The 18,204-nt window shown below is 45.7% G+C and overlaps 1 protein-coding gene across 2 annotated transcripts in view; it reads left to right on the forward strand.

Annotated features, from left to right (window-relative positions):
- Positions 1 to 16,211, forward strand: part of hs6st1a (heparan sulfate 6-O-sulfotransferase 1a) — a 38,127-nt gene extending 21,916 nt beyond the window's left edge. Inside the window, exons 2-5 of one of the 2 annotated variants that reach the window (XM_011618891.2) lie at positions 9,721 to 9,943; positions 11,432 to 11,680; positions 12,903 to 13,160; positions 13,469 to 16,211. In XM_011618891.2, the coding sequence (XP_011617193.1) occupies positions 9,721 to 9,943; positions 11,432 to 11,680; positions 12,903 to 13,160; positions 13,469 to 13,489 (751 nt within the window). In that variant the 3' untranslated portion in view covers positions 13,490 to 16,211. Of the gene's footprint in view, positions 1 to 9,720; positions 9,944 to 11,431; positions 11,681 to 12,902 lie in introns of both variants that reach the window. The other variant, XM_011618888.2, reaches the window with a different exon arrangement.
- The last annotated feature ends 1,993 nt before the right edge of the window (positions 16,212 to 18,204 follow it).

Genomic DNA, 18,204 nt, shown 5'->3' on the forward strand with positions numbered 1-18,204 from the left:
CTTCTCATTTTTTGCCTCCACCTCTTTGTTTTTTCCTCTCCGCTGCTAGTGACAATTCGCTGTGTGTTTGTTAGCTGTGTGCCGCTCTGCATTTGTTTGTTCTGCTCCCTTTCTCTCCGTCACAGATGTAGCCCGAAATCACGTCTGTCACACTGGCCTTAATCTCAGGGTTAGCAGCTGCCCGTTGTGTGTGTGTGTGTGTGTGTGTGTGTGTGTGTGTGTGTGTGTGTGTGTGTGTGTGTGTGTGTGTGTGTGTGTGTGTGATGTAGCGTGAAAGATTGAAACAGTTGCAAACTTCACACTCGTCACCTGCATGATTAACTATTACTTTGTTTGGAATCCCATAATCATAATTTTGATATTTGGGGATATGATGTGGCACATTGATGCAAACCCTTCGTACCACACCTGAAAAACCTTCCTGGTGGTTTTCTTAAGTGTATGAGAGTCCAACGTGTGCTAAGTCTAAATATATTGCAGGTTTACTGGAGGTTATGTGGTCTTTTTCCTGGACCCGATCCAGGAGTGTTTCCATAGTCACGGTGCTGAAAAGACACAACATCCCCAGTCAGTCCTACCAACACTTTGAAGCAGTGAATGAGATGTTACCGGGAGAGACGCGAAGATGCTATTTAGAACGTTTTTACATGGTTCGGGTTGTGTTTCTAGAAGCGTGCATGAGCTGTACGATGCTAAAAAATGAGGAAGAATGGACGGAAAGTGATTGGATACAGATCGTTGGAAGCAGTGGCGGACCTTTGAGTCTCGGTGGCTCTGCCTGACAATGAGCTTCTTTCACTCATGCTTCTTTACGTTCCCAGTGTCTCTCCCTCGCTCTCACCCGCTCAACAGAGGTGCCCTGTCTCCAGACCTCTTGCACAATGTTTGCTTGTTATTATTTCATTATGGCCTCTTCTTCCTGTTTTCCGGCTGCTCCACCCATTTACCCAGGCCTGTTATTCATTTTCTGCTTGTTTTTGAAAGGATGTGTGAGTTCATTCCTCCCAACATGCGTCCTGACTCTACCGCAAATGATAAAGCCTAGTTTTAGCTGTGACATCCCACCGACGGTATCTCCAATTTGTGGCTGCATAATGAGGAAAAGGGCGCCGGTACGGAAACTGGGGGAATCTCGCACTCATTCTTCATTTCCTTGGAATTCTTTTCCGCCCTTTTCCCCCATTCCGCTCTCATACTATTCTGCTTCCAGGCTGTGCTCATTAGCCCCTTGGCCAGCTCTAAACAGGTGGGGCATGTTTGGCACAACCCTCTGACATGCAGTCAGCCTTAATTGGGCTAGGAGGACCCATACACGCGCACACACACATGCATTTCACCAATACGCACGCCCCTCCTCTGTCTTTACCCTTTTCTCTCCTTTCTTAAGGAAGCAGTTGTCCCTCACCCTTTACGCTTGGGTCAAGTTGCGGTCCCCAGGCTGGAATGTGGAAATCCAGCCTTGGGCCTGTCTCCAGGCCTGGCAGACTCCCTCCCTGACCTCCTTGGCTCCCTCTGTCCCTCAGCATTGAATGACAAAGACCATCCCACAAATATTCAGACCCTTTCCCCAAATGTTAGTGGGACGTGCTAACTGCCTCTTCCATCTGCACTCTCTTATCGACTTTACCTTCATTTATTTATTTATTTATTTAGTCTCCCCGGCTCTTTCTGAACATAATAACATAATCCTCACAATGCTTCGTGCCTTTGTAGCTTGAGGATTTTTCAACCTACTGATGGGATTTTTTTTCTCCTCTGCTTTGTTTCTGTTCATTTTTTCCCGTGTCGAGGACACTGAGACAGCGGAGTTATCCTCCGATGACTCTCAGGGAGTCGCAGTTGTACACGTGCTCACCTCGTTGACACCCGTTTCTGTAATTACAGCCACTTTTTTCTTTGTTGCTTTTTCCATCTGCAAACACCGTTTGCTTCTGTTTCCTGAATCTTTCACATTCAAAGTAGCCGAACTGAGATGTGTTTTCAGACTCATAATTTGCTATGAACCCTGTTAAAACCCAAACGGAGGATTATGCCAACTATTCAACTCTTTCCCGTTAGAAACAGGTTTAAAGCACAGTCCCTGGTATCTCTCCTCAGGAGGTGAGAACACACGCTCACAGGGCGTGAAAGAGGCGCCGCAGACAACGAGTGCTTGACGTGTTTGCTACGTCAATCACTGCTCTGTTGGTGTACTTGGATACGGCAGGTTGGAAACCACATCCTTTGTAAATCTGCATGTGCGTTTCTCTTTGGGGGTGGCGGATGAGATTGGGGGGTTTGAACGTTAACTGCCTTATCGGCCCAATTTCACACTCTCACTTCTGTTACGCACACACACACGCACACACAGAAACGCCCTGTTGCCTCAGGTCTCATATGTGTCGATGGATTAAAGGGAGAAGTGGGGGTCACATACACATGCACACCCTTGTGCACACTAATCCCCGCCAGAGGGAAGGCTTTGTGTGCACGAGTGTGTTAATGATTGTGTGCGGCTGCTTGTGTAATGGGGCCACCTGTCTGCTCATTACCCTCGTTGCCCAGCCTTTTAATTGCCCCCCAAAGTCAGCATTATGTCTCCTCCTCCTCTTCTCCCCCCTTTCTGCACTTTCTCTTCCTCCCTCACTCCATCTCTCCTAGTGTAAAAAAAATATTCTGACATCATCTTGCAGCAGGAATTGTGTCATTCCATGCAGGTGTGTGTGTGTGTGTGTGTGTGTGTGTGTGTGTGTGTGTGTGTGTGTGTGTGTGTGTGTGTGTGTGTGTGTGTGTGTGTGTGTGGTGGACTGGGTGGAGTAATGTAAAAGCAGCATGTCCATCTGTCGGTGCGATTGCCTTGACCTGGGGGAACATGACTATGATGCAGGGTGGAGTGGAATGTGTACGTGTGCATGCTAACGCGTTCCCGGGGAGGTTATCAGGTTGATTTGTGTGGAACGTAGAACAACTCAAAGCGTCGCCTTCATTCCTCTTCCTTCTCATCTCCTCTACAGTTGCGCAACTACCGGAAAGGCCTTTTTTTCGCTAATTTTTTCTCACTAATCTACTCATAAATGGTTGTAGATCTTTGTCTCAGTTCCACCAAAGCCCATTACCGTGCGTGTGTGCGAACGCGCCAGTGTGCGTGGGTTCGATTAGCGTATATTTTAATTGCTGCAGTGACTTTCAGTCTCCAACGCCATGGTTCATGTGTACAGAATTATCAAATGTTTGCCTCATTACTTTGAGGCTTGGCTTAAACTCAAAGCAGACAATCACTTGAATTGAATCACTTTCAGATTTTTTCAGGATTTGTTTTACAGCCAAGACAAACAGTGATTTTTGTGGGGGATTGGGTCACATCAAATAAAGGAAGTTAATATCATATCACAGATTAGAACTGGTTGATGTAGTTTCTCTCTTTGCATGGATAAAATATCAGGCAAAAACAGGATTTTTAATTAAATACCCGACTGATACTGGAAGTTGCTGCAGCGGTTGAGTGAAAATGAACCTGTTGAATCACCTCTAATTTTTTGTTCTTGTGATTTCATGCTTGGTTTAGGAAAAGTCTGTTAAAAGGCAGCGGCTATACTGTTCCTGTGCCACAACACCTGATAGACCACTTAATCACATGGGTAAAGTAGGAAGGCTGCCACAAAGTTTCATCGTCTCCAACAGGGGCAGGAAAACCTTTCGGAACACAACCGGCTCTTTCTGAAAAATCTCTTCCAAACAGACGTACATCTCCCAGCAGTCGACGCCAACATCCACACGGTCGCGCATAAATCAAAATTGCGCAAACATGAGAAACGATCTCTGATTAGTGCGGCTCATCTTGTCTTCCACTCATCTGTCCCTCTTTCTCAGCGAATCCATCTCCCCCCTTCCCCCACATCTCTCCGGCCCTCTCCATCTGTGTCCGACAGCTCGTTGGTATGTTGCCAGTCAAGTTACATGAGCAAACAGGCGGCTGTACATTCCAGCCGAACATTGCTTTGCACTCAGGGAATTCCCTCTTCTGTCTCTTCCCTCAGCTTGCTCTTTGTTTCTGTCTGTTCCGTAGCGTAGCTCCAGGTCTGTGCGTCTCTACTGTACGCATTCCCCTCCTCTTGCTCACGCTAAGGTTGCAGCCTGTTTGTGCTAAAGTTCAGTGAGCTGTAACTTATTTTGTGGCCCCCTTTTCTTTTCTTTTTTTCTTTTTTTTTTTAACTTTTCACAGGCTTTTTCCCTTTCAGTCTGCACGGCAACTTGCCTCATGAGCTTGACGCTTATAGCAAAGAAAGCCTCGCACGCACAGAGGCGCTAAAAGAATTGTTTCGTGACTACAGGAACCCTTATGTGCACAAACCCTCCCCTGAAGAGAGGGGATATTATTGTGAGCTGGGTCTGATTAGATCAGCATTAAAACACTGTCCTCTACCTGCCTCCATTTTGATTAAGTCCTACCCCTGGCCGTGAGACCTACATTTATTTCCCTCGGCCATTGTAAACATTATATATTATTTAAATTCCACCTGGAGGACCTGACACGGCCTCTTTGTCCCAGACCCGCGGCTGAACCACAACAGCACACAGCGTGTCCAATTGCGCCCAAATGTCTAAGAATGTTAATCCCGTGTTGTAAATGTGGACAGTTGTGATGGAAAATATTCCCGAAAAACCATAAGTTGTTGGCACGGTCGAGGGGCAAACAGAGCCTTTCCAAAAGACACTGAACCACAGCCTCCTGCTTCGCTCCAAAGTGCCTCTTCTGCGTCCCGTCCTGCCGACGCTGTCGTCGCTGCCTCCTCTCCTGCTCTTTTACTCAGTTTCTTTCCCCACTTATTGGGTTTATAGTCCAAACTGCAGAGCAGAGCCTGTTCGAGCCCTTCGGTGGTTATTGATTGACTAACAAAAAAAAAGCGAGAGGCCAGGGAGCAGCAGACGCTTCAAAACTGAGGCTCTCTTCCTGTCTTTCCTGCAGCCTGATTATCAGCCCAAGAACAACCGGGATGAAGGGGATGAGGTGAAGGTGGTTAGTGATGTGGAATACAACAGAATGTGAACATATTAGTGGAGCTCTGCTGAAAGTCAGGTTCATGCCCCCACTCATTCTCTCTTTTACACGCAAACACACACACACACACACACACACACACACACACACACACACACACCCTGACAGGGTCGATATGGTACTATTACAGCCAACACATTCCAAGATAGAATGTGGAAGCACAAGGCCTTCAGCTACAGATGTACTATGGAAGCGACTCGTTCTGGAATAGATTCAACCGAATCTGATTCCAATTGTGTTTATTGATTTGTTTTTCCCAGGTTTTGTTTTTTTTGTGGTGGGGGGGCACACTAATGTGTTTGCTTCAGAGGGGGCCATTATTTCAGGCAAATCAACTGCACGGTCACAGAAACACCACAAGTGTTTCAGCCTCAGCTGCTCTCCCTCTGTTGCCCTGCTGACTTGAATGGCTGTACAAATTATTGGCTTTTTTGCCATTTTGTGCTCATTATTGCAGTTGAGTGCACATTTGTGATCTTTTTTTCTTTTTAATGGGGAGTCACATCCATCAGCAGGTCCCGCCAGAGATCAAGCCATGATTGAAACAGGACCATTCATAAAGTGCTTATTTTGTTACCTAATTCACCTTATTTTCTCTGACATGCACTGCAGCCCTTTTTTAGTCCCATTTCTTGTCTGTCATTGTGTCACACTTGCCTTGACACGACTGCAGGTAAAAGCACCACAGGCTCACGCTTTCAGACCTTCACACATCCATAAGTCATCTCAGGAAAATACTGCGCTTCTCTGTTCAATGACAGACGTATTCTGTGTCGCCGATCTTCACCTGGCAGTCTTTAAGTCAGGTCAGATGTGTACAGCATGAGATCAAAAGCTCCAGCACAGAGTGCATTTAAAATGAGCATTTTCACACTTTTCTGTCCCTGCTGCTCAGTTATAAAAGATTAAACAGCACATATACAGATAAGGTTTATGTGTTGACGACAAAATTTCACCAGTTTGACCTGAAGTCCTTAAAATTATTTTCTCCATCGTTCCTGTTGGTATCAGAGTTGGTAATGAGTTTGCATTTTTAGATTAACAGCCGCACGGCGCAAGAGGTAATTGGGTTTTTTTCCCCCCTTGCTTCAGTTTTTTAATATTTTACAGTTTTACAGTTTTTTGAATAAAGTTCATCTTAATCTTTTGTTATTTTGATATTCCTGCAAGCACTTTCAAGTTATTGTTTAAATTAAGCTTACTTGACTGTTCTTTTCTATAAGGTCCAGTTATTGCACTGATACAAGGCTGGAGATATAACTGAGCCAATATACTGTGCTGTGATTGTTAAATAAAATGTACAATTTCACTTCCTTTGTCATCTAATTAGATCAGAGATTAATTATATGGCTAATGTTGCAGTTATTTTTGGAAATATGTTTATACAAAGCGACAGTCAAATGAAATAAATGGCTATAAAGTCAATACACTTGAGTTTACTCAGCGCTTTAGATCCAGTAAAGTGGAAATGAAAGGTCTGTTAACCATCTACCTCTTCTCACGAGCAGAATGGCTCTCAGTTCCAGACCTCGCCATAAAAATGGAATCCAGTGAATAATGGCAGGTGACGCTCGCGGCAGCGACTTAATAAACAGACCATAAAAACAGGCACACATGCACTTTGCACTCGGTGTTTATCAGGGTGGTTTGAACCTGCACTCTTGTTTCTCCTCTGCCATTAAACCAAGAAGAAAATATCAAATTGCGAACAAATTCTTAAAAGGTAAGCCATAAATCTCAACTTTGACCTTTTCCATCAGTGCACTGGGGACATAAATCATAAGATTACAGTTTGAAATGGTAAAGAACCCCATGAAGAGCGACTACACTGTAATCAGCTGGAGGCAGCAGCGGGAGATGAGGGGGCCAGATAGGCTAAAAGAAGACAAGCAAGAGAAACAGAATTAAACTGAGGAAAAATGTTAAGACGAGAAGGTCAGGGATGTAGAAGGAGTGATTTGTGACCCACAGGAAACAAAGGGCTCATTTCCTCTAGGCTTGGAGGGAAAATAACAGGCCCAGGCACGGAGTGTTTCCTCTTGATAACACTCTACCAGCTCCCATGTACCGTACTCACTTTGACTCACATTTGCTATAATTCAGTCACTGCGGCCTTTCCTGGGGCTCAAACTCATAATTTGTCAGTCGTGGCGCTTCTTCATCGCACTTGTCCTCTTACATATATTGTCATCAAACTAACGCAGAACTGTAATTATGAGTGTTTTTTTAATTTTATTCCAGCTGCTTGAAAATTATATGAGGAGCTGACTACGGTTTGTGGTTCAAAACAAAATCCTGTTTTCACTTTTGGAAGAAGCAGCCAATTAATCAGCACTACATGAAACCATTCCACCTTTTTGTTGAATGCATGTTGGTTTTTTGTCTATTCTTTATACGTTTACTGGCAATATTTTTGCTTTACGTCAAGTTTTAACATGAGTTAGTGAAAAATGAATCCATATGCGCTCATTAATGGGACAGTTGGAGTCTCCCTTCTCTTCTTTTTCAGATCACATGATGTGAAGCTAATATCTGTTAGAGGGATGTAGATCCTGCAGTGATCTCGGCAAACGTAGACGCATAAGTACTTTCTTCGACCCATCAGTCACTTTAACATGATCCAAGCGTCTCGAGTTCTGTCATTGCTGAGACAGGAAGTGTTTGTAGCAGGACTCCTCCTGAGGGGGTGGGTAGGCACGGACGTGCACGGTTACCTGGGGATCCGAGTACACGACCAGACATCATTAGGCTTCAAGGCGGGAGAGTCTCCACGGCACCAGTTCCTGGTGACGGGCAGGCATGCCATTTAGGATCATTTATTTGGGTTTGCTTCCATTCCTACACATGTGCCTGCGTGTGGTGGGGAGAGCGTTTATGCACGTGTTATTTATTTTGTCTGTAATGTGCCCGAGCCTTCATTATTACGGGAGCCATAACTTTGATTAATTACTTGGGCTGGGGGCCTTCGCTGCTTTCACAGTATTAGAAAACTAATTGAAATTCTCTTCCGCTCTGTCCTCTCTATCTTCCTCCCTCTCTCTTCCTCCATTTTCTGCCCTTTTTCCTCCCCGTGCCCGTATTGTCAGGGCCAAGCAGTTTCGTGTTTCTTTAGTGGAAAAGAAGCCAAAAGGGGGGAAATGTCATCACTGATTTAATAGGCGTCGTTTCACAGGGAGAGGCACACACTGCAGGCTCCTGCACACAAAATACACACTGCACTCAGGGGAGTGTTAGGCATCCTGATAATGTCATCATAGGAATCTCCATAATGTACCCAGGTCTCCTGCAGGCTCCAGTTCGACTGCGCCTCTTATCACCTGTGCTTTTGATTATATCGTGGATAAGGTTTTAGATTGAGCTCGATGGGATTTAGATACTCATCACATGGCAGTGGTTCAACCACTGATTGAGGGTCTGTTTGGTTCATTGCCTGGGATCTCCCAGCTGCCCCTGGATTTAGGGTTTAGTTGTTTCATTGTCCACAATCTCCCTGCTGCTACCAGCTTTGTTTCATCTGGCACCGGGCTGTCCACGCGTTTGCTAAATTCGGGTTTGGGTGTTTTTGCAAGGGGTCCCCGGGATAAAATTTGTCTTCCGTTTTGATTTGTTTTATTGTTCATGATCACCCCGGTGCCGCTGGATTTAGAGTTTATGATGCACCATCTCTCAGCTGGTACCAGATTTATCTGCTCCAGGAGTGCCCTGCTGCTACTGGATTTCAGGGGTTTTACCATCGTTTTATTGATATACCGTGTGTGTGTGTGTGTGTGTGTGTGTGTGTGTATGTTTATGTGGGTGTGTTTGTGCTTGGGTGTCTGTGTTTGAGTTGGACACATGTGAAGCTTTTCAGCCCCTCTCCCTCCAGCCGAGGAGGCTCTGTAGTTGGATGCCGATTGAGCGATGAGAGCAGAGAGTCTGTGTGAGGCAGCTCGTGTGGATGCGGCTGAGCATTGTGGAGTCCTGTCAGCACACAAATATCACCCTGAAAACATTCCTCTGATGTGACGCAAACTTGGGAGGAGAGGGCAGAGTGTGTATCTGCGAGCAGTTGACGCTCAGCGGCTCATGTCTCCTGCACACAGATCCACACCGCTGTTGTCCCAACACCTTGCACTTTGCATGTGTGTGCAGCTAATGAGGTTGCAGTGATTGATTAGTTTGCTGTAATTAGCTGTGTGAAAGTGTCTACTCTGATCTCTGATGTGAGTGCCCCCCCCCTCAAAAAAAAGAGAGAGAGAGGCATTGAATTCCACTATGCGCTGTGTGCATTCCACAGCACAGAAACAATCCTGGCTCTCCTATGTGCTGTGCGTCATCTCTTGGAGTCCTCTGGATGGAGATGTGTGTTGCAGACTGGGATGGGATGTGCTTGTGCCAGCAATTTCCTTCTGCTGCACCGCCGTCGCCCGAGCACTCGCCCTTCTCCAAATCAACTTTTCTCCTGCTCTTTCTCCTCCTCCTCCTCCTTAAAAGTGTCCTGTCAGCTGTGCAGACTCGCAGAAACGCGCCACAGGCCTGGTTCTAGTGAATGTAAATAATGAAATATCAAGTATGATGTCCTCTGTCTGTTCTGTGCTGCGATAATGTATTGTGAACACTGCCACCACCTGGGTGACTGGGTAATTACGTATTTAAGACAACTAAACGGTCTCCCATTTGTCGTCTTCTTTGCCATCAAACAGGAAGTTCTACTACATCACCCTTCTGAGGGACCCGGTGTCTCGATACCTCAGCGAGTGGCGTCACGTGCAGCGCGGCGCGACGTGGAAGACCTCCCTGCACATGTGTGACGGGCGAACCCCGACGCCCGAGGAGCTGCCCTCCTGCTACGAGGGCTCCGACTGGTCGGGATGCACCCTGCAGCAGTTCATGGACTGTCCCTACAACCTGGCCAACAACAGACAGGTACAGAAGAGAGCATCGCAGCACCAGCTGGCCAGAAGCAACAACGCGAGGCAGTGAAACCTGCGTGTGTTGCAGGGTCGTCTCATGGTTACTGAAGGAAGTGCAGTCAGGAAGGAAATCCTCAGCCTATATTGTTGCTCTCGGCGATTTATTTTACTGCAAACACTTTAAAGAACTGCTTATTCCAGCTTTGATACTGGTATTGATCAGTACAGCCCAGATGACCTGCACCTGACTGCACATTCAGTGTCATTGATACAGGCCTGCTGGAGAAAACAAGGCTGGTGGCATCAAGACATTTATCTGGTGACTGGATCAATGCTGCGTCAGAGAATACAGCAGAAACAAACACATTCAAACACTGACACCACCTATAGGACTCAATCCAGGACTGTTTTCTTAACCTGAGGAGACATTTGAAAAAGTGCTTTTTTTCAATTGTATTTTAGGCTCTAAAATGACACAATTCAGAGTAAAGAATCAGTTTAGCCACAGGCCACAAACTCCACAAATTCACAGCTTCTTCTGCCGTGCCGGCTCAGTCTCTCACCTAAAGGTGCAGGGCAGCTTATCTCATCTGAGCCCAAGGGCGTATTTACTTGTTATTACTCAGGCCGCAATAACAAGAGGGCAGCACTTCCAGTGTGCCAGCAGAGAAGCAGGCAGACGAGCCTGTGGATCCAGATCAGTATGCAGACCCTGTGCCGGTACTGTAGAACAAGGGCTCCAGCGTCTGAGTTACTTTGGTCGTGTGTTTTTAGAGACACAAGCGTTGGACACGCAGCAGGACTTCAGGGACCAGCCATTACTGCCAGCTCGCTGTTATATCAGATCGTCTCAAAGCATAAAAAAAGGGCTGCTCTGTGATGATTTCTTTTACTCAGTTTGGTGATTTAAACATTTTCTGAATCACATTTTCTAAAATGTAGGGTTTATCCCTCCCATGGATGCTTTTGGGGGCTGCCAAAGACATTTTGGCCCCCCTCTCAAACGATATAACAGGAGGACCAGATGATGGATGGTAATTGAAGGATACCAAATTAAATCCTGCTGGATTGTTTCATATCAAACAGCTAACGAGCAGGCTACAGATAAAACCTGTTTAAGCACAATGCTCACCCAGATTCTCTGGTATTTAATGTAAAGCACCATGAAGGCAACGATATAAAAGGCAGGTAAATATGCTTTCTTTGTGCTGTGAGTAGTTGTTTTGACATTGGTTGTACAACTGTATGAGGGACGGATGAATTAATAATAATGCAGGCCTATTTATTCCCTGATTTATAATCCATGGGATAATTTTCTGCTCTTCTCTCAAGTAATTAACAAATGATTGATTAAATTCAGCAGCATTGCCACAAATTAGTTTAGAATGGGAGTACGTGAACTGTAATAAATGTCACAACAGTGAATTAAAGCCCAGACTGGTTTTGCTTAAAGACTGTAGAGCTCAGGTTTAACGTTTACTCCCGTTGGTGCTGTCCGCAGGTTCGTATGTTGGCGGACCTGAGCCTCGTGGGCTGCTACAACATGTCCACCGTTCCAGAGAAGAAGAGGGCCCAGCTCCTCCTGGACTCGGCCAAGAAGAACCTGCGAGACATGGCCTTCTTCGGCCTGACGGAGTACCAGAGGAAAACCCAGTTCCTGTTTGAACGAACATTCAGGTTGCGCTTCATCAGGCCCTTCATGCAGTACAACAGCACCCGAGCGGCCGGCGTCGACCTGGACAACACCACGGTTGGTGCCTCTGCTCATTCTGACGGGGAGAAGCCGTCATACTTCTGTATCGAGTCCGTTTGCAGTTTAATGGATGCTTGCTGTATACTTGTGATGTTTATTTTGATTTAATTTTATTCCTTTGGTAGAAGCGCCTTTGACTAATCCAGTTCGTTAGCAATTTTAATCTAATAGATGTTCTAACGTCCAGACTTTTCTCTAATATAATATATAAATGAATATTTTACTTAAAAGTTTCTGTTTTCTAAGATGATTTAACTCGACTCGACAAATAAACAAGGCAACTGGCGCTTATTTATTTAACAGAAGGAAATAAATGCAGGGATTCAAAAAAAAAGAATTAAAATCATGTGGAAAATGGGGAATGATGGCACAACAGCATTCTGTTGCTGTGAAATTCTGTTGGTTGACAAAAGCAGCAGCTTCACGCGGGTTTTTTCATACTTTGATTGGTCAACTGAGAGCGTTTTTATGCTCAATTTTCCCAGCAAGAACAAATCATCATAGACACACTGAATGCATCAAAAACAGCCTGAGGGTAGAAAATAAATCACAATATGACCTGCAAAGGTGCTGGAAAAGTAGACTGTTTATCACAAAAAACACAGCGAGAACAAACCCTTCTCAGCAATTAAGTGACTTCATTCAGTTATTTATAAAATATCAGATGATCTTTTTTCTATTTCGGCAGTCGTGGACACCTTTTGGGATTGAATCTCTACATTAAAAGACTCTTGGCTCCTGTATTTCTGGCTCTGTGCCTCCGTCCCGTGTGATGATCAAACAACGCTCATTTCTCCTTGCGTTCATTGCCCACAAATCAAAACTCAGCACTCCATCACAGATTTCAAAGGGATTCTCTTAATTAAACAAATCCACCCCCCCCCCCCACACACCCCCGCCCGTGTTGCGTTCGCACACGGTGGATGACAGCGCAGCCAGCTGCGCCGCACAGCCAGACATCAAACATGCTTTTGTTTACCTGCTGCGCTTTTTGCCAAGTAGTGAATCGTGTTTGGTGGATGGTGAATTAGAAGCTTTTGGACAAATGTCGCGCAGATCAACATTTCCCAACAAAGATAAAAGTTGCTCCAAGAAAACTTCATTCCTTACTGAGTGACAGCGAGAAAAACTCGTGTTTCAGCATCACACCTGGCACTAAATAGCCCATAATATAGCATCGTTTGTAATTATGTAATCCTATATCTTCTCTTCTCTTTAGATCCAGCGAATAGAAGAGCTGAATGAACTAGACATGGAGCTTTATGACTATGCTAAAGACCTGTTCCAGCAGCGCTACCAGTACACCAGGCAGCAGGAGAGGAGGCAGCAGCGCATCAAGAACCACATGCAGCAGAGCCACCAGGGCCTCGGCATAAACCTGTGGCCCTCGCACAGCCGCCAGAGCTTGACGTCGAAGCTGGAGGACGTGGAGAGGGAGGAGCGCGAGGAGGGGGGCGAGGGAGGCCGAACGGAGGAGGTGGGCAACAGGCTCCCCACAGAGGACTACATGAACCAGATTATCAACCGCTGGTAGCAGCAGAATGAGAACAAACACATGCATATGTAATGTGAGACACACACACCCCCACACACACACACACACACACACACACACACACACACACACAGTCAGTGGAGCCAGCATCAAAGAACCAAATGAATGATGAGCAGAGTCGGGCTGTTAGAGGGGACCTGGCTTCATCAGCTCTCATCACTGAGGCTCGCTCAGTTGTCATTAACACCCATTTTCTCTTTTCCCTCCTAACATCACTACTGACTGAGAAGAGGAGAGACTTCCCAACGTAATGTCGCCCCCCCACCTTCCCGATGTTCTTTTCATTCTCCGTGTCCAAATATGGATCGCGACAAAGCAGTAAACTCGTTAATCATTGCATCAAGGACCAGTCTACTTCCTGGACACTCGAATGCGGAAGCTGATTGTCAGAATGAACACAAGACAGACCGGAGTAGCCGAGAGACTGACGGGAAAGAAGCAAAGGACAGACGTGCTGACGTGGTGTAATAAAGCTTTCTCCTTCAAAAGGACACAAAAAGACAGTTGGCTATGAACACGCTTTGGTCATGAAATGTGACTCATTTTAGGATGAATTTATTTGCATTTAACTTTGTGTTTATGCTTTTTTGAAAGCAGAATTATAATAACACTGAGACCAATGTTGCTGCCTATAAAAAGTGATTCTTTTGTTCCTTTTATTTTTACTGGTTTTATAAGTTGGTGGGGCAGATGGACAGACAGTGGACCACAGCCATTACCGAAGCCTTGGAACTTACTGGGGGGAGGGGCGGTGAGCTGTTGTAGGTTCCTTAAGCTCATGTCGCTTCAATAAATTCATTTCTCCCCTAATTTTTCCAGTTTTGTCTTTGCCTCCTGCAGCTAACGAGAGCTGACTCTAAATCTTATAAGTGCAATAGAAGTAGAGGACATTTGTGAGTGTGCTGCATGTGTGTTGCCAGGAAGCATGCTGTGTTAGCGACAAGAGCTTCTGGAAGCCTTAATTCAGACAAATGCTCGAGATGGGATCTGTTGAACTACTGGTCACCATGGTAATATGAGCCCTTAATGTAGCGGGTGGCATTTTCAGCATCGCCTGTTTTGTCTTTCTTTTTCTTTTTTATTAATTTCTTTTCCATCAGGAGTAAATGCCACCAGCTCTGAGGATGTGCAGACGCCGGTGACCTGTGGTTCATCAGTGCAACTGGGTTTTACCCTGAAAAGCGTACAGGGTGAGGTAACAGTGCCTCTCTGTACCGGGATCGTAGTCAAAGTTACCCTGTCCAGATACTGTCTGCGTCGTCCAAAAACATCCTGACTACTTGTACGTCTGCGTGCGTGAGTGTGTCTGCGTGTAAATACATGTACAGTTTGCCTTTGCAAGTCGTGTGCCTGACAGTGGACGGCGTGAATGACCGGTTCCATAACCCTGACTGTGGAAAGCACAGACAGCCGCAGAACTGATGCAGATATAGCAAAAATTCAAATTTATGTTTCAGGATCCGATGTGACGGGTTGAGAGGCGGCGCTGGTCTCCAGCTGCCAGGACTTTTCCTTCAGATAAACAATCTGATTCCCGTTTTTTTTGCCGGCAGCCATGTATTATTGGTCCAGACCTAAACACACTTCACTTTGCAAATCTCTCTGGAAACACTCTGTTATGCAGTACCTGGGGGCATCTTCAAACAGTTGCTACTCCACATGCACCAGCTGCCTCACTGTAACGATGAAATGTTTGGCCCGCGGCTGATTTAACCTGTTATTCTAATGTTCCCAGGATAGCGACGCTTCAGCGTTACCTGAGCGGCTGATTTCGGCGTGTGCCCCAGCGTGGAGCTGCTCCATCTGATTTAAATGTCAGTTTCACCCAGATGAAATAATTTCAGCCCTGAAAGGCATCCAAGTTGGAGAAATAATGTGATTACATCATGTTTAAGTATGCAGGCTCTATGATCCGAGCATCCAGTAGTAGTGCTCTCAGAGCGGTGCTCTTCAGACTGCTGTCTCTATTGGGCCAAAGAAGATTACTGCGGTTTTCAGCCAGTCGTGGGGAAACGGCGCCTCGGCCACTCGTGACGTCTGCATTGAGGCCTTCGGCATGTGACAAACATCGATTATCGTGCGTAAACTACGCGTGTGATTCAACACCTAAGAGTATCAAAACAACCAGCGGAAGCAATAAGAGCAGCGAGAATGCTGGGGCAGACGAGCAGGTGAAGAGGAAAAGAGCGGTCACCTCAGAGCTAAACTGAACGTCATAAGGCCTGGTGTCATGGGTGGGCCAATGTAGGGTGCAACGCCCTTGATCAATATCTTACATACTGTTAATATTCTTTTTAAATAAAATCAGAAAATGGGGGGGGCACTTTGCTAATTTGCTGCCCATCTTTCTTGTTCTTGATCAGCTGCTTTCAAAGGGGAGCTGTGTAATGAAGAGTAGAAAAGTCTGGGATGGAAAAGGAGTGATGAACTCATCTCCTTATATGTGTAGCCTTCAAAGAAACTCCACTGGACTCTGAAGGCAGATCTCCATATTTCTGTGGTTTAGAACTCTGCCCGTCTGTCTGGAGACTCAAGCGCTGCACCTTCAGGCATTTTTCCTTTTTCAATCCGAAGAACGATCGCTGTCTGACGGTTAAAGACGCAGACTAATTCTTTATTTGGAGTGAGGTTTTTTTTTCTTCCCTGTTCCATTTTTGAATGCCCTTCAGTGAGAAGAAACCCGTACAAACCAGCCGTACCTGCACAGCATGTGGGAAGAAGAAAAACTCGACCTCGGGCTTCGAAAGTGCTCGGATTGATGCTGTAAATCTATACTGAAGTGTTTTATCACTCTCTCTCTCTCGCTGTGTGTATTTGGTGTCTTAACGGCTTTTTCTAACACCCATGTTTTAAAGTGTTTTAAGAGTGCTGAAATCCTGTGGAGGTTCTTCAGCATTGATCGCTCTAGGTTTGTTATAATGGCAAAGATGACTCAAAGCTGCCAATTAAAATATTTCATTTTTGCAGACTCGACTGTGCTGTGGTTGTCACTGTGTATCACTCACATCTCCCACTCTTGTTCTATTTTTGAGCACACCGCTGGAAAACAGATCGGAGGTGTAGAACTTTGAGAACATTTTGGGTGAATCGGCCTTTGGAGCGCTTCACACTTCAGTCTTTAACTACAGGACATTTCCACAGTTTTCGAAATATGACCCCATAAAATCCCAGCCCCATTCAAGTAACAGGGGTTATAAATATCATCCCTATCCTTTCCTGACCATGCAGAGGAAGTTGTCCTGACTCATCCAGGGTCAAAGGGCATCTGGCTGGAAGTCGATGGGGATTTTTACATTAACTCACGAGGGAAACGACAGAGGAGAGGGGAGACGGTGCAGCCTCACTGAATTGGACTGAAAGCAGGCTTTAATCCTCCCTATAGCTCCGGGTTGCTCTCGTTTCGAGTGAAGCCGGACTAAACAAACAAAAATGGCTCAGCTACTGCAGAGGGCCGGGTGGCAAACGTGCATCGGCAGAAAGTGCATCTGCGGTGGGAATCCAGCTCCTATTTGATCGCCTGGGCTCTGGCTGCAGGCCATTATCAGCAGGTTAAAGTGGCCTGCAGGGCTGCATCGCTGTGCCTGTTTTCTCCAAACAAAGAAGCTCTGGCATATTTATCGTTTGGGTTCCAGCGTGGGACTTTGCAGATAAGTTTACATGCATCAGAGCCAGATACTGTTCTGTAGGGCCTCTGCTAGCGCCAGCCGCTGTGGACTGACTGGAGCCGACGCACGTACAGCAGCCGCAGGCACTTTTGGATAAATGTCTATGTATACACAAACATTTTGCAGGGTTTTAATGTGCAATCAATGCACACGCTAGCATGAGAGTGAGCGCCCATATTCAGCAGAAATTTGGCCTGATTGGATCTGTATCTGAGGCATTACCTGACTTTCCCCTCTGGGTCTGACTAATCTTCCAGGTCAACAACAAATAATCTCTCATGATATTAAAGGATTGTGCTGAAGAATCCGACCCCTACGGGCAACTTTTGGCTCCGTTTGCAGACTGACACCAGTGGGGGTCCTATCTAAGGAATCCCACAATCCCATTATAGTCTCAACAGCGTGGTTATTGTGTTTGCATGCATGTGTGGAGCCGTGCTCATAAAGAGCTGATCCGCTACAAACTTATTAACCTCTACATAAAAGTCTGATAAATGTTGATGCTGGAGAAATGAGGAGGGATAAAAAGCCTGAGTCAGGGCCAAAGAGGAACTGCTAAGGTTGTTATGGGGATATTGTGCTCCCTTTATAGCTAACATGCAAAGAGTCGCTTTCACCCACAAGAGAGTGCAAAAATTAACAGTTTCTGTATCACTTCGCACAAAAAGGTGCTGACCGGAATAAAAGTGCAAGTGTTTATGTGCTTGGATGTTACAGGGACCAAACAGGTTTGCCTTGATTCATCTTTTTCTGTATTTAAAATCTGATCTTGGCCCAGTCTTTGGTGGCTATATGGTGAATTAGCTTCATGCAGGGGACCCGGCTGACCCCCATTATAGACTAAGGGACACATTTAATTAGCAGCAACTCACGTGAAACGACAAAATGTATTAATATTGATGGAGGTTTAATTGAGGTCATTTTGGTCCCGTTGAGACTTTCAACCCCTAAAATGGCTGACGCGTGAGACTGTGCGCAGGGGCCGGGTTCGCCATTTTGTACATGACCCCGGAGATGATGACAACTGACTCCCATAATTCATGTGAAGATGTCACCCTGCTGACAGATGAACAGGCCTTGTGGGCAGCCTGTGTGCATGTCAGTGAGTCAAGGTTTATCTATCCTTGGAAGGACCACCTGCTGTGGACCATCTCATAGGAATACTGTAGCTTAGTTTCCTATTTTGCCAGTTTTTGTGTGTATTAATTGCATAGACTTCCCTGTGCTCATATGCATCAAAGTGGAGGTCAAATCCAGCAGGATAATTAATGTTGCTGTTTTTGATATAATGTTAAATCAAA

This window comes from Takifugu rubripes, chromosome 2, assembly GCF_901000725.2.
Source record: "Takifugu rubripes chromosome 2, fTakRub1.2, whole genome shotgun sequence".
In the NCBI taxonomy this organism is placed as follows: Eukaryota; Metazoa; Chordata; class Actinopteri; order Tetraodontiformes; family Tetraodontidae; genus Takifugu; species Takifugu rubripes.